The sequence below is a fragment of the Monodon monoceros genome, unplaced genomic scaffold, assembly GCF_005190385.1.
Source record: "Monodon monoceros isolate NGI ecotype Baffin Bay Population unplaced genomic scaffold, NGI_Narwhal_1 Super_Scaffold_19, whole genome shotgun sequence".
In the NCBI taxonomy this organism is placed as follows: Eukaryota; Metazoa; Chordata; class Mammalia; order Artiodactyla; family Monodontidae; genus Monodon; species Monodon monoceros.
The window spans coordinates 46,985,338-47,000,852 of NW_021703775.1; the positions used below are offsets into that span (position 1 = coordinate 46,985,338).

Below are 15,515 nucleotides of genomic sequence, written 5' to 3' on the forward strand. Positions count from 1 at the left end.
TTCTGCAGTGTCAGTTGTTACTTCTCCTTTTTTCATTTCTAATTCTATTGATTTGAGTCTTCTCCCTTTTTTTCTTGATGAGTCTGGCTAATGGTTTATCAATTTTCTTTATCTTCTCAAAGAACCAGCTTTTAGTTTTACTGATCTTTGTTATCGTTTCCTTCATTTCTTTTTCATTTATTTCTGATCTGATTTTTATGATTTCTTTCCTTCTGCTAGCTTTGGGGTTTTTTTGTTCTTCTTTCTCTAATTGCTTCAGGTGCAAGGTTAGGTTGTTTATTCGAGATGTTTCCTGTTTCTTAAGGTAGGATTGTATTGCTATAAACTTCCCTCTTAGAACTGCTTTTGCTGCATCCCATAGATTTTGGGTCGTCGTGTCTCCATTGTCATTTGTTTCTAGGTATTTTTTTATTTCCTTTTTGATTTCTTCAGTGATCACTTCGTTATTAAGTAGTGTATTGTTTAGCCTCCATGTGTTTGTATTTTTTACAGATCTTTCCTGTAATTGATATCTAGTCTCATAGCGTTGTGGTCGGAAAAGATACTTGATACAATTTCAATTTTCTTAAATTTACCAAGGCTTGATATGTGACCCAAGATATGATCTATCCTGGAGAATGTTCCATGAGCACTTGAGAAAAATATGTATTCTGTGTTTTTGGATGGAATGTCCTATAAATATCAATTAAGTCCATCTTGTTTAATGTATCATTTAAAGCTTGTGTTTCCTTATTTATTTTCATTTTGGATGATCTGTCCATGGGTGAAAGTGGGGTGTTAAAGTCCCCTACTATGAATGTGTTACTGTCGATTTCCCCTTTTATGGCTGTTAGTATTTGCCTTATGTATTGAGGTGCTCCTATGTTGGGTGCATAAATGTTTACAATTGTTATACCTTCTTCTTGGATCGATCCCTTGATCATTATGTAGTGTCCTTCTTTGTCTCTTCTAATAGTCTTTATTTTAAAGTCTATTTTGTCTGATATGAGAATTGCTACTCCAGCTTTCTTTTGGTTTCCATTTGCATGAAATAACTTTTTCCATCTCCTCACTTTCAGTCTGTATGTGTCTCTAGGTCTGAAGTGGGTCTCTTGTAGACAGCAAATATATGGGTCTTGTTTTTGTATCCATTCAGCCAATCTGTGTCTTTTGGTGGGAGCATTTAGTCCATTTACATTTAAGGTAATTATCGATATGTATATTCATATTCCCATTTTCTTAATTGTTTTGGGTTCGTTATTGTAGGTCTTTTACTTCTCTTGTGTTTCTTGCCTAGAGAAGTTCCTTTAGCAGTTGTTGTAAAGCTGGTTTGGTGGTGCTGAACTCTCTCAGCTTTTGCTTGTCTAAAGGTTTTAATTTCTCCATCAAATCTGAATGAGATCCTTGCTGGGTAGAGTAATTTTGGTTGGAGGTTTTTCTCCTTCATCACTTCAAATATGTCCTGCCAGTCCCTTCTGGCTAGCAGAGTTTCTGCTGAAAGATCCGCTGTTAACCTTATGGGGATTCCCTTGTGTGTTATTTTCCCCTTGCTGCTTTTAATATGTTTTCTTTGTATTTAATTTTTGACAGTTTGATTAATATGTGTCTTGGCGTATTTCTCCTTGGATTTATCCTGTATGGGACTCTCTGTGCTTCCTGGACTTGATTAACTATTTCCTTTCCCATATTAGGGAAGTTTTCAACTATAATCTCTTCAAATATTTTCTCAGTCCCTTTCTTTTTCTCTTCTTCTTCTGGAACCCCTATAACTCAAATGTTGGTGCGTTTGATGTTGTCCCAGAGGTCTCTGAGACTGTCCTCAGTTCTTTTCATTCTTTTTTCTTTATTCTGCTCTGCAGTAGTTATTTCCACTATTTTATCTTCCAGGTCACTTATCTGTTCTTCTGCCTCAGTTATTCTGCTATTGATCCCATCTAGAGTATTTTTAATTTCATTTATTGTGTTGTTCATCGTTGTTTGTTTCATCTTTAGTTCTTCTAGGTCCTTGTTAAATGTTTCTTGCATTTTGTCTATTATATTTCCAAGATTTTGGATCATTTTTACTATCATTATTCTGAATTATTTTTCAGGTAGACTGCCTATTTCCTCTTCATTTGTTAGGTCTGGTGGGTTTTTATCTTGCTCCTTCATCTGCTGTGTGTTTTTCTGTCTTCTCATTTTGCTTATCTTACTGTGTTTGGGGTCTCCTTTTTGCAGGCTGCAGGTTCGTAGTTCCCGTTGTTTTTGGCGTCTCTCCCCAGTGGCTAAGGTTGGTTCAGTGGGTTGTGTAGGCTTCCTGGTAGAGGGGACTAGTGCCTGTGTTCTGGTGGATGAGGCTGGATCTTGTCTTTCTGGTGGGCAGGTCCACGTCTGGTGGCGTGTTTTGGGGTGTCTGTGGACTTATTATGATTTTAGGCAGCCTCTCTGCTAATGGGTGGGGTTGTGTTCCTGTCTTGCTAGTTGTTTGGCATAGGATGTCCAGCACTGTAGCTTGCTGGTCGTTGAGTGAAGCTGGGTGCTGGTGTTGAGATGGAGATCTCTGGGAGATTTTCGCTGTTTGATAGTATGTGGAGCTGGGAGGTCTCTTGTGGACCAGTGTCCTGAAGTTGGCTCTCCCTCCTCAGAGGCACAGCACTGACTCCTGGCTGCAGCACCAAGAGCCTTTCATCCACACGGCTCAGAATAAAAGGGAGAAAAAGTAGAAAGAAAGAATTAGTAGAAGTAGAAAGAAAGAAAGAAAAGAAAGAAAGAAAGAAAGAAAGAAAGGAGGGAGGGAGGGAGGAAGGAAGGAAGGAGGGAAGGAAGGAAAAAAAGAGATAAAGTAAAATAAAATAAAGTTAAAATATAATAAAGTTATTAGAATAAAAAATAATTATTAAGAGAAAAAAAGAAAAAAAAATTTAAAACAACAAATAAATGGATGGATAGAACCCTAGGACAAATGGTGGAAGCAAAGCTGTACAGACAAAATCTCACACAGAAGCATACACATACACACTCACAAAAAGAGGAAAAGGGGAAAAAAATCATAAATCTTGCTCTCAAAGTCCACCTCCTCAATTTGGGATGATTCGTTGTCCAAAGGAGGGAAGGAAGGAAAGAAAGAAAGAAAGAAGATAAAGTAAAATAAAGTTATTAAAATAAAAAATAATTATTAAGAAAAAATATTTTTAAAAAAACCGTATGGATAGAACCCTAGGACAAATGGCGGAAGCAAAGCTATACAGACAAAATCTCACACAGAGGCATACACACTCACAAAAAGAGGAAAAGGGGGAAAACTCATAAATCTTGCTCTCAAAGTCCACCTCCTTAATTTGGGATGATTCGTTGTCCATTCATGTATTCCACAGATGCAGGGTACATCAAGTTGATTGTGGAGCTTTAATCCCCTGCTTCTGAGGCTGCTGAGAGAGATTTCCCTTTCTCTTCTTTGTTCTCACAGCTCCCAGGGGCTCAGCTTTGGATTTGGCCCCGCCTCTGCGTGTAGGTCGCCGGAGGGCATCTGTTCTTAGCTCAGACAAGACGGCGTTAAAGGAGCCGCTGATTTGGGCTCTCTGGCTCACTCAGGCCGGGGGGAGGGAGGGGCACGAAGTGTGGGGCGAGCCTGCGGCGGCAGAGGCCAGCATGACGTTGCACCAGCCTGAGGCGCACCGTGCGTTCTCCCGGGGAAGTTGTCCCTGGATCACGGGACCCAGGCAGTGGCAGACCACACAGGCTCCCCGGAAGGGGGGTGTGGATAGTGACCTGTGCTCGCACACAGGCTTCTTGGTGGCGGCAGCAGCAGCCTTAGCATCTCATGCCCGTCTTTGGGGTCCGTGCTTTTAGCCGCGGCTCGCGCCCGTCTCTGGAGCTCCTTTAAGCAGTGCTCTTAATCCCCTCTCCTCACACACCAGGAAACAAAGAGGGAATAAAAAGTCTCTTGCCTCTTCGGCAGGTCCAGACTTTTCCCCGGACTCCCTCCCGGCTAGCCGTGGCGCACTAGCCCCCTGCAGGCTGTGTTCACGCCGCCAGCCCCAGTCCTCTCCCTGCGCTCCGACCGAGGCCCGAGCCTTAGCTCCCAGGCCCGCCCGCCCCGGCGGGTGAGCAGACAAGCCTCTCGGGCTGGTGAGTGCCGGTCGGCACCGATGCTCTGTGTGGAAATCTCTCCGCTTTGCCCTCCGCACCCCTGTTGCTGCGCTCTCCTCCGCGGCTCCGAAGCTTTCCCCCTCCGCCACCCGCTGTCTCCGCCCGCGAAGGAACTTCCTAGTGTGTGGAAAGCTTTCCTCCTTCACAGCGCCCTCCCAGTGGTGTAGTTCCCGTCCCTATTCTTTTGTCTCTGTTTTTTCTTTTGCCCTACCCAGGTACGTGGGGGGTTTCTTGCCTTTTGGAAGGTTTGAGGTCTTCTGCCAGAGTTTAGTAGGTGTTCTGTAGGAGTTGTTCCACGTGTAGATGTATTTCTGGTGTATCTGTGGGGAGGAAGGTGATCTCCGCGTCTTACTCTTCCGCCATCTTCCCCTGTTTTGTACTTTTAAGAAAATATATAGTCATAAATTTACTTTTTAAAATTAATTTAATGAAAAATAAACCTATTTTTTTGTGTGTTCTACTGTTGTTTAAAGTCAATGTTAAGTTACTTTTGTGACCAAAATTTTTGTCTTCCCACAGGTGACTTGTATATAGGAGGAGTGGCCAAGGAAACATATAAATCCTTGCCGAAACTCGTCCATGCCAAGGAGGGCTTTCAAGGCTGCCTGGCATCAGTTGATCTAAATGGACGGCTTCCAGACCTCATCTCAGATGCTCTTTTCTGCAATGGACAGATTGAGAGAGGCTGTGAAGGTACTAGATCTTTGTTATCACACTCAAAATAATTCTAATTCCACCTATAAATGAGAACAGCAAAATTCTCTGGCAGGCAAAATTTTCATTTCTGACAATTGACCAAACCCCCAGTTACGGCTTAAAAGTCCTTATTCATGTTTTAAACTTTTCATCCCATAAATCTTAAATTTTCTGGACTGTTTGCAAACCTAGACTAATGCCTGATATAAAATGGGAGCTATGGATCTTGTTATTTTCTGCTTCTTTGCATTCTTTAGTTCACCTAATTAGTGTGCTAATCACTTCTGCAGTGCTTTCGTTATAGCATTAAATAGATACTCCACTTGGACTAGAAAAACATATTTACTCCAGCAAATGTTAATCAATTTGAGCCTGCTTTTTGACATCTACATTCAATAGGATACAACAAGAGAATAACATTCAGATACCCATTCTCAAATCACGGTTTGGTTTGTTTCTACCTGGCAGCAAGAGTGTCTCCCACATATTATCAGTTTGTTTTAGCAAAAATTGGTTTCTTCTGTTACCCAAAGCTAATATTCCATACTTCAGAAATGTGCTCAAGTATCTTTCTGTACTTTCGTGTTCTCTATCAGACTAAGATCTGTAGGAGTACTTTTTGATTGCTACTTTCATTTTAGATAATTTTCACTTCAACACCTCAGGTTATTTGAGCCAATTCTCCCTCCATAAATGCAATTTAATCACATTATCCTGAATTTTGTAGCTGTGAATGTGTTGCTGCTTCTCTTTTAATGTTGAATACAGTTTGGGCCATTTTGAAAATTTTAGATTCATAAGGAAATTTCATATGGGGGAAGCAAAGAAAGATGTGAATTCCTGTCTCCCAGGAGATCATGAATCATGTCTTCTCAGCCAAAATAATGCTATTAGATTTAGCAATTACCTAAGTACATATAAATTTTTTATTTGGAAATACATTTTTTTCTCTCTGTAACATATGTTTCCCTGAAAAGTCAGGTGAAATTCAAATTGTGTTTTAATCACGCCAGAGGATAAGATTATTTAATGGAAATCTTTGTTGAGTTCATTTTTAATGTTTTGCTGTATTTATTTACTTTGTTTCAAATTTTGGTATAAATGCCCTTTTGTGAAACAAAGGGAAACTATGTGTTTTCTCCTTTTACCAATTTAGCAAAGGAAACAAAATTGTTAAGTGAATAAATTCTCTCTAGTGGATGGAGACAAAAATGTGGGACATAACTTTGATTCTTGGAGGTGATCTAATAAGTGAGAATATATGGGTTTTTTTTTAAAGGTACTACAAAATCTTCTGAAAACATTTTTCAAACATAGGCCTTTCGGGCTTCCCTGGTGGCACAGTGGTTGAGAGTCCGCCTGCCAATGCAGGGGACGCGGGTTCGTGCCCCGGACCGGGAGGATCCCACATGCCGCGGAGCGGCTGGGCCCGTGAGCCATGGCCGCTGAGCCTGCGCGTCCCGAGCCTGTGCTCCGCATCGGGAGAGGCCACAACAGTGAGAGGCCCGCGTATCGCAAAAAAAAAAAAAAAAAAAAAAATAGGCCTTTCTACAAGTTGCTCGGTAAATTCTCACCTACAAGAAATGGTGGGAGCAGACAGACACATTCACAGCTAAACACTCACAAGATAGAAAACCAAACCCACACACATGACCTCCCACCACTGGCACATAATGTGAGTGGGTGAGTGGAAGGGAAAACTAATAACAAATGTACTGAGAAAGTGTATTTACAGAAATAAAATTTGGTGTTATTTTCCATCATAACCTAATAAGCAATTTGGTTGAGGTGATTGTACATCTTCTTGGGTAATTTTAAACTATGGTTTGAACATCTGAAATCATTCAGTAGATTATGACATTAGCTCCTTCCTTACCTTATCTAGTTTGCTTTAATATCTGAGCTTTAATAATTCTCACCCTCTTTTACTCCCTTTTCCTTTATTTTTAGAATGTTGCCATGCTCCTGCCTTTCTGCCTTGACACTTCCCTGATTTTTTTCATTCCAATGTCAAGGTTAACAATTTTTAATGTATGATTATTTCTGTCCTCTGTGGTTCCTAGGAATAATCTCAGATGTACCTGTCAGAGGTGTAATTGATGAGATACACGTATTTTTAGGATTGGTGGTAAACTTCTAGATACTCAATACATTATTTCTCTAAAGATTGTTCTCATGGGATTTTGAGCTCAAACCACATTGGAGTCACTTAACTTCCATATTAATAGAAATAGTTTAAATTTGACATCACTAAATGATATCTTGTCAAGATTTTCCACCATTTCTACCCAAGACCCACAAATCTCTAAAGTTCTTTCATGTAAAAAGTCATTGGCCTTCTCTCAATAATCACTTGCTGCCTTTCATTTCTGACTTATTTCAGTGAGTAATAGCTGATTTTATTTACACACCACGTTAGCTAGCAGAGGGAACTTACCTTGTCCTTTTCCCTTTACATTAATGTTTCTCAACTTGAGCAAGTATTGGAATCACCTGGAAAATTGTTAAAACCCATGTTACTTGACACCAACCCAAGGTTTCTGATTCAGTAGGTCTAGGATGGGGCTCTAGAATTTACATTTCTAGCAAGTTCCTAAATGCTGCTGCTGCTTTTGGTCTGACACCAGACTTTGAAAATTCCTACCTGGAAAGGCATTGACCTGCTTACTTAAGAGAAAATAGAGACTGGCAATCCACCAATAATCAGGCTCAGTTAAGCTCAATACTGAGTCAAGATAACTTCCATACATGAAGTCAGTGAAACAGTTTTTAATTTAGGCACTTGCATAGACTCATAACATTCAACACTGGAATTGCACTATAAGCTACGGAAATACTTCACTATTAAAGCTACCGTCGATTAAGCACTGGTAGCAGTAAGTTTACATATGCAATTTCATTTCCCAAAACTCTATCAATTAGGTATTACTGTTTTGTTTTGTTTTTTTTAGAAGAGTAAATTGAGCCTTAGAGGTGTAAGGTGACCTTCCTAAGGTCACACAGCACGTAAGTGGATGATGGAAGCTTTGAACCCAATTTTGCCTTACTTGAAATCCCAGGCATCTAAGCGCTTTCCTATATTGTTTCTTTGGTTTCCAGACATTGTAGTTTTACCTTCACTTTCCTTTCCTTTGCAAACATCCTTATTATTATTTTTTTATTTTTCGGTACGCGGGCCTCTCACTGTTGTGGCCTCTCCCATTGTGGAGCACAGGCTCCGGACGCACAGGCTCAGCGGCCATGGCTCACGGGCCCAGCCGCTCCGCAGCATGTGGGATCTTCCTGGACCGGGGCACGAACCCGTGTTCCCTGCATCGGCAGGCGGACTCTCAACCACTGCGCCACCAGGGAAGCTCCCATATCCTTATTTTTAACCACTTAATACAAATATCCTTGTGGCTTGCTCCCAATTTTATTCACTGATAAAATAAAAAGGACATTATATAACTAAAAAGGAAGTATAAATTCAGGGTTTTGTCTTGTGAAAATGACTGTCAATGTTTAAATATTTTTCAAGAAGGTGAGTACTTTAAAAAATGTGACTTGTCAGGCATAGGCATGCATTCACTTGTAATACCTGAATATATAAAGACTGTTGTGATAATGGAAAACATAATAAAGCATGTCTTTTTGCTCACATAAAGGCTTGGCAGCTACTCTGAGTGGCTGCTCTACAATATGGGCAGGCAGGTTATTTTTTAGAATTGCAATTTTACCATTTTTAGAGTTAAGCATTATTTTGCAATTGTATTTCTGATAATTTTTGCAAAAAGAAAAACAAAAACATGGCTCTTCATCAGTTCTTGCTCCTGCTCTTTCCTTCTGCTGGGCAAGTCAGGAGAATAGTATCCTTTGATAACACAGCCCGTGACCCAGGCTGGGCTTGTACCAGAGGAAGGACTGTGCTAAGGAATATTGCTTTGAGTTTTTTTTTTAAAACAAATATTAATTATTTTCAGTCTTTAATGCCATGGAATAAAGATCATTGGACCACTTACCTCTCACAGATTGGAAGAAAAACAAAAACTGAGCAATTTAGTGTCTCTTAGCTCTTTGATGCAATAGGTGAGAAAAACTATTATATCCATTCAGGTCTCCCAGGCCTGGGAGATTTTTATTATTATTAAAAACGACTATTATTTTTGTTATTATTACTACACTGATTATTATTATTACTATTATTATTATTATTATATAATTAGTAGTTACAGTATTATGATTTCTGAATTTGTAAAAATTCATATTGAATGTTTAGGCTACATTCAATAACTTCTTATGAAGAATACCGTGACTAAGAAATTTATAATAAAATTATGGTTGTAAGGAGGATGTTTATAATTGATGTTTATAGGAACATCAATTTGTACAAAATCTAATCACAGATAATTCTCATGTATTCACTAGAGCAGTTACCTCAAAGGCTCTCAGTGTTAATAGCATCTAATTAGTCTGGTGTCTATTTTTGTATTTTCATAAAACCTAAGATTGTGTTTACTAGAAAATATCTTCAGTTTATACTCTAAAGGTATTGAGGAGATGGTGTTCCCTTCCCACCTAAGATAACCCTTATTAGTGAGGTTCTACTGTAATAAATATTCACAGGGCAGTATTTAAGAGTTGAAGACAGTTATAGAGGAAGAGAAAATATAGATGTAACTCTGAGATCTGCAAGAAATCTGTACCCAGTCTGGTAAAAGCAAAGATAAATACTCCACGTTGCAATCTTGTAAAGGAATTTTCTTTATGGGGAATTATACTGCAATTTGTTTCTTCCATCCTTTACTTTTTCTTTCATCTACCAAATGGTGTATACATTTTGATAGTTTGGTGTCACTGTAAGGTCCAACTGTTGACAGAGAGTGGCTGGCATTACAGTTTTAAGCCTTAACTACAATAGCAAGATAAAACACCTAGAGGGAAAAAAATAGAAAGGGATAATTGGTCTTCTAATGACCATCGTCTACACTGTATCTGCATGTGACAAATCTTCAACTAAGCAATGCAGTCACTTTGTGTCATCGGCTCAGTTAACCATAATATAAATACATATATAGTGAAATTCTAATCAATTATTGCTTTCTTGGTTTTGGCTTCTCTTAAGATTTATGGCTGTTAATTATTAATTTGTTTGCTCTACATAGCATTTCTCTCCCCCTTTACAGCAGCATGCTTTTTTGAATCTGAATGTTCTTCTATGTTTGCCCCGTTTCAGTATTGCTTACTAACATTTAATATATTTTGCTTTTTTTTTTTTAATTTTGCTGACAAAGTTGCATTGATGAAAGCTGACTTGCAAGGTAGATAGCCCTGTGTGTATAAAACAAGACTGAAACCCCGTAATACACAGTGGAAACCTCAAAATAACATTTTTACATTTTTGCAGTAACTGTTATTTGAAGTTTTCATTTTTCCCCTTCTTGAATGTTGTGCAAGAAACTTCATTTTGTAGCATAGTTTGCATAAAGGCTTTCAGTCTTGAATGTTTGTATAGTGATTACCTTTAGTGCTTTGATCATCCTTTTTTAGTTCTTTGTTTTTCAGTGTTCTAGTTATGATTCTTTAGAAATAGACTAGCATTCTTTTTACTTGTATGTTACATGGGGGCATGTCATTTATACAGAGTTTTTAGTTTTATGTTTAATTGCATGAAATTGTTAAAGCATGTGGATTGATACTTGCCAACATACCTATCCAAAACACCCAGCAATCATAACTTTATTCATAGTTTGTGCAGGAAAACTTCTAGAAACTTATAGGACATTTTTGTATAACTCTCTTCAGTGGTTCCTTTTTTTTTTTTTTTTTTTTTTGCTAATCTGTATCTCAGTTTCATTAAGTTATAATCTCCATCTCTCATGGTGTCTCTACCCATTGGTCAGAAGTTAAGGAGATCCATGCGTTTTTCTAAAGTCCAAACAGTGAGAGAGAATTATTGATGAAGGAATGAGATCACCTGCTACCATGATCATACGAGAAGCTATGTGCTTGCTTTTACTATTTGCTGGTCTAGTTTACTATTATAATGTATTTTGTCCTGTATTTGAAACTTGAGAAACCTTTATATTACAGCTTCTCTGTTCCTAATTCATGTGTGTGAACTAGAACTTTCCAAACTAGTTTGGTCATGTACTTTGAGGTGTTGGCAACTACTAAATGTGACCTAGCTCATGTGTGAAACACTTTTAGATTTTTTTTAAAGAACCCAAATTGCTTTTGGATTGTTTTCAGGGCCCAGCACAACCTGCCAGGAGGACTCATGTTCCAACCAAGGCGTGTGCTTGCAGCAGTGGGATGGCTTCAGCTGTGACTGTAGCATGACTTCCTTCAGCGGGCCACTCTGCAATGACCGTAAGTCCCCCTCTGAGTGTAGACTGATGCTCGTCGTTGCTTCCAGTTACTGTTTGATATCCCGGGTCTAAAGCTGGGAGTCTTTATATTATCCATGAATAAGTTGAACTGTCATAACCAGGAGGAGCATTTGGTTCCACAGAAAGGTCATGTTTGAAATACTAAAGTATCAATCAAGGATGCCATTAGCCAAAATCTGTGATGATGGTGATTCTTTGGTCTTCAACTCTTTGTTGGAATTTTTTAAATTGCTAATGGTCACCTTGTCGAAAATAATTTTTTCATTTCCTGTATGTGACACCCCTCCCCTAGTTTTTGAAAGAGGCTCCATGTTGCTTTTTATTAAGTAATATTTCATTTCATAAGATTATATCTTGAGGGCTGGAATTTTAGTGAATTGACAGGTTCATTATGTTTCTCTCTCTACATCTTTTCAAGCCCATACTGCCTTTTACATTAAAAAACAGTATGTTTAAACTTTGCCCTTCAACTACTCTCCCTTATGTTTGTGTTTGTGTTTTTTCCCCTTTAGTCTCACAGTATAAGCATGACAAGGGACATCCCTGGCGATGCCGTGGTTAAGACTTCACCGTCCAGTGCAGGGGGTGTAGGTCAGGGAGCTAAGATCCCACATGCCTTGTGGCCAAAAAAAAACAAACAAACAAACAAACATAAAACAGAAGCAATATTGAACAAATTCAATAAAGACTTTAAAAGTGGTCCACATCAAAAAAATAAAAAAATTACATTAAAAAAATAAGCATGACAAAGAAACACGACATTCACATTATATTATGGAATATTTGTGAGTGCCTAATTTATGTGATAGCAGTGTGGATTTTGAGACCATATTAACTGGTATGTGGGATGAAGTTCTGTTTCTTAACTTTCAAATAGATACTGCTTTACAACACTTCATCAAAATGATAATACAAGGGTTTCCTACAAAACTTTGCATTCCACTCTCTTGAGAAAATATATCTGACAGAGCCTTCTGTTTGTAAAATATAGTCCATGCTTATGTTGTAAATGCTACAACATTGAAGAAAAAGCTCTCGGATGGTGGGATAGCAGATGAGATGATTGAAGGTTTGGGCTTCCAGGCAAAGGCTGAGCTTGAGTGTGGATTTAAAGAAAGACTAGAGCTTGTTCATTTTGACCTTTATCTATTTGAGACTCTGTTCATGTCAGTAGGTATGTGTATCATAAGGTTGAAGATGGGGTCAAACCAGAACGTGTTATTGAACTGAGTTGTTGCAGCCTAGCAATATAGTACAATTTCCTAGCTATCTTCAGGTTTCCTCTCCAAAATATTGAATATAGGAAGAACAAGCAACTAATACAAAGTAAATAGTACTTGGAAGAGACATGTAAAGATCATACCACCACAGAAGAAGAAATATTTAGCCTTCATCCTACCAGTGAGCTCTTCCATTACAAGAATTACAAGAAACTTGAAGCCACAAACACATATTCAAACCATCACACATTTGCAAACACTGTATTTCTGCAAATCAAATCATTCTTACAAACATTAAACCACATTTAGAGTTATGTAAGTAACCTTATGTAAAGAGTCAATAAATACTTATATGTACATAAAGAAAAGCAAATCAAAGAAACTATATATCCTTTTAATAAAGATATGTAAATAGAATAGTAACGTCCTGCAGTTGCTCCTGCCCCAGAGAAAATAACATCAACTTATTTTCAAGGACAAACAGAAGACTGATAATTTGTTATGATTTTATTATGACAATTTTAAAATCCTGAGTATGATCCTGACAGATGTAGCTGAGAGAGCTTTTGTTTTGCATGAAACTGGTTTTCATTTTGCTAAACAACTTTCTCTGCCAAACTTTGTGCTTAGTCTAGTTTCCATGTTTTACAAAACAGTTGTCATTTGGTTGTGTCAGATTGTGTATCCTCTTATAGCAGTTAAGTACAAAGAATATAATTTTCTCTAGACAGTTCCTAAAGGAACATCAAGGTCCTGCCTTAAGTATCATGCTGTCTTCAAATAATTTTTACAGAAAATTATTTGAATGCTGCTCTTGGGTGATAGTAGTGGTGATGACAATGATAAGGCTATTTGTTATTTTCTTGTAAATAAGGTAACTGTCATTCAATAAATATGTCTCCTGATATGCCTCTAGCACAGATCAGCATTAAAATTACTTTGGAGGGCTCTCAGAATACATGCATTTTGATTAAGTCATTATCTCTTTGTGGGTTTTCTGGAAATGTGAAATAGTTTTCTTGGCTTGTACACTGGTGTTTTGGTGGTGAGGATATGTACGTACAAATCAGTATTTAAAAGCAAATCTTATTTTCATATCAACTCTAATTTGTAGAAGGTACAATAGTGACAGTTACCTTGAAGACATGCAATTGATATGGCAATAAAAGTAGCATGCCACATTTTCTTCACTTTTTAAATTGATCAAAACAAACCTTATCTCTACATCTCACTGTTTTTCTGTAAGTTGCGCAAATAAAATTAGTGTGATTCCTGGGATTTTAACAAGATCCTTTTCTGTATAGAGGTTGACTTTTTTTTTAATGAAGCCATTTAGGACATTTTGTTTCTTAATGAAATTTTCTTATCCACGCTTAGATATTTATCCATAAATTCTGTGGCTGCAGCTGTCAACTGCATAGAAAACGAAAAAAGGAAGATAGAAACAAAGCTTTTTTTAAAGAAAGGGAAAGAACACACCACATTGTAAATGAGATCTTCCCACCTCCACCCCTGCCCCCTACAGACCTTCTAAAAGTCATCTCTCTGATAATTTTCACAGAGTTAGAGTAACTAGAAAATTTTATTTATATTAGCCTGGAGACATAATTAATGGGAAGATAGGAATAAGTTTTCTCCTGTAAGTGTAATCCTGGATAAATCATACTAATTAATGAAGTTAAAGGAATCTTTCAAAAAGAAGAGGTACTTAGGCAAAGTGATGCCAAAGGCTACTTTTAAAGAAAAGTGTTTGTGAAACCCTTTCTTCCCTGGCAAGTTGCCATCTAAATGACCTACTCATTGACAAAAATAATTGCTCTGTGTGTGTGTGTGTGTGTGCGCGCGCGCGTGCGTGCGTGTGTGTGTAACTCCTTAATTCTTCCATATCTGTACCATATTTTAGGTCCCCGATATAATTTTTCTGGCTCATTGTAGCAATATCTTGGTTGAGTTTCCCCCTTCTTATCCCTCTCTCATCCAATCCATCCTATGCCTCCTTACCAGTTTTGTTCTTTCTTCCTGTTCTCCCTAGTTTAAATATCACAAGCTCTTCCTGATTCTCCTAATGGGAGACAATGCTTTCTCTCCTCTGACCTCTGTAGAACTTTGTTTATGCTATTTTATCAGCCATCACTTTCTACCTTATAGTTACTTATGTTTGGTCTTATCTCCCAGGAACAATAATCCTTTTTGCGGGGGGAGGGGTTCATAAGCCCAATGTTTTGTACCTTATGTTGCATATAACTGTTGATAATAGTAACCCATTAAATCAGTGTTGACTAGATGCATGAATCTTGCATAAGGATTTCTAGGACATGCTCAGTGGTCAACAATACTCTCCAAATTCATCAGTTTGGAGTTCATGAACCTCCATGGTCTGACCCTAGCTTTTGTTTTCATTCTTATCTATTGTAGAACTTTGTCAATATGGCATGTTACCGCCAGTTAACTTATGGTGTCTGAGCAACATTACACTTTCCCAATTTCCTCACCATTGCTTATGCTAATTTCTCCTCCTGGGGAATGCACTCCTTCCACCTAGAATGCATTCCTTTCACTATATCTGCTTGAAGAAATGTAATTTCATTTTTCAATCATTACCTAAACTGCTTCATCCCATGGAAACTTCCCTGGCCCTCTGAGCTGGGCCTACTTTCCCTCTTCTGGAATCTTAGAGCAACTGTTTTTGCACTTAGCAGTTAGATTTGTGAACTTTCTCTTGGATGTAACTACTTACTGAGTGCATGCTGTGTGCCAGGTCTGTGTTAAGAGTTGATATTCATTGCATTAAATCTACATATCACCTGTTCATGCTTGTGCACGCACACCATCATCAGACCATTGTGCTACAATAATCCTTTTTTGCATCTACCCTGTGGTCCAGAATAGAATGTAACCATACTAGCTAATTTAATGTCAGGTTGGGGAAGATGAATATGGCTATGATCGTATGGAAAATAGTGAACATAATAACACTGTCACATTACATTAGTGTGGAAACGTTGGGTGCCAAATTACAGTTCAGCTTCAATGGTGTCTGTTACCATAAGGGATTAATACATCAGAGTGCTGTTATTTTGGTGCTAGGAGGGTGAGGGCATTGCCATTAAAAGACTATTTTCAG

General features: G+C 38.1%; 1 protein-coding gene across 14 annotated transcripts in view; it reads left to right on the forward strand.

Annotated features, from left to right (window-relative positions):
- NRXN1 (neurexin 1) overlaps positions 1 to 15,515 on the forward strand; it is a 1,121,986-nt gene that overhangs the window by 574,816 nt on the left and 531,655 nt on the right. For all 14 annotated transcript variants that reach the window (XM_029232577.1, XM_029232579.1, XM_029232585.1 and 11 more), the window contains 2 exons: positions 4,627 to 4,800; positions 11,032 to 11,151. In XM_029232577.1, coding sequence (XP_029088410.1) covers positions 4,627 to 4,800; positions 11,032 to 11,151 — 294 coding nt within the window. The remainder of the gene's footprint in view (positions 1 to 4,626; positions 4,801 to 11,031; positions 11,152 to 15,515) is intronic.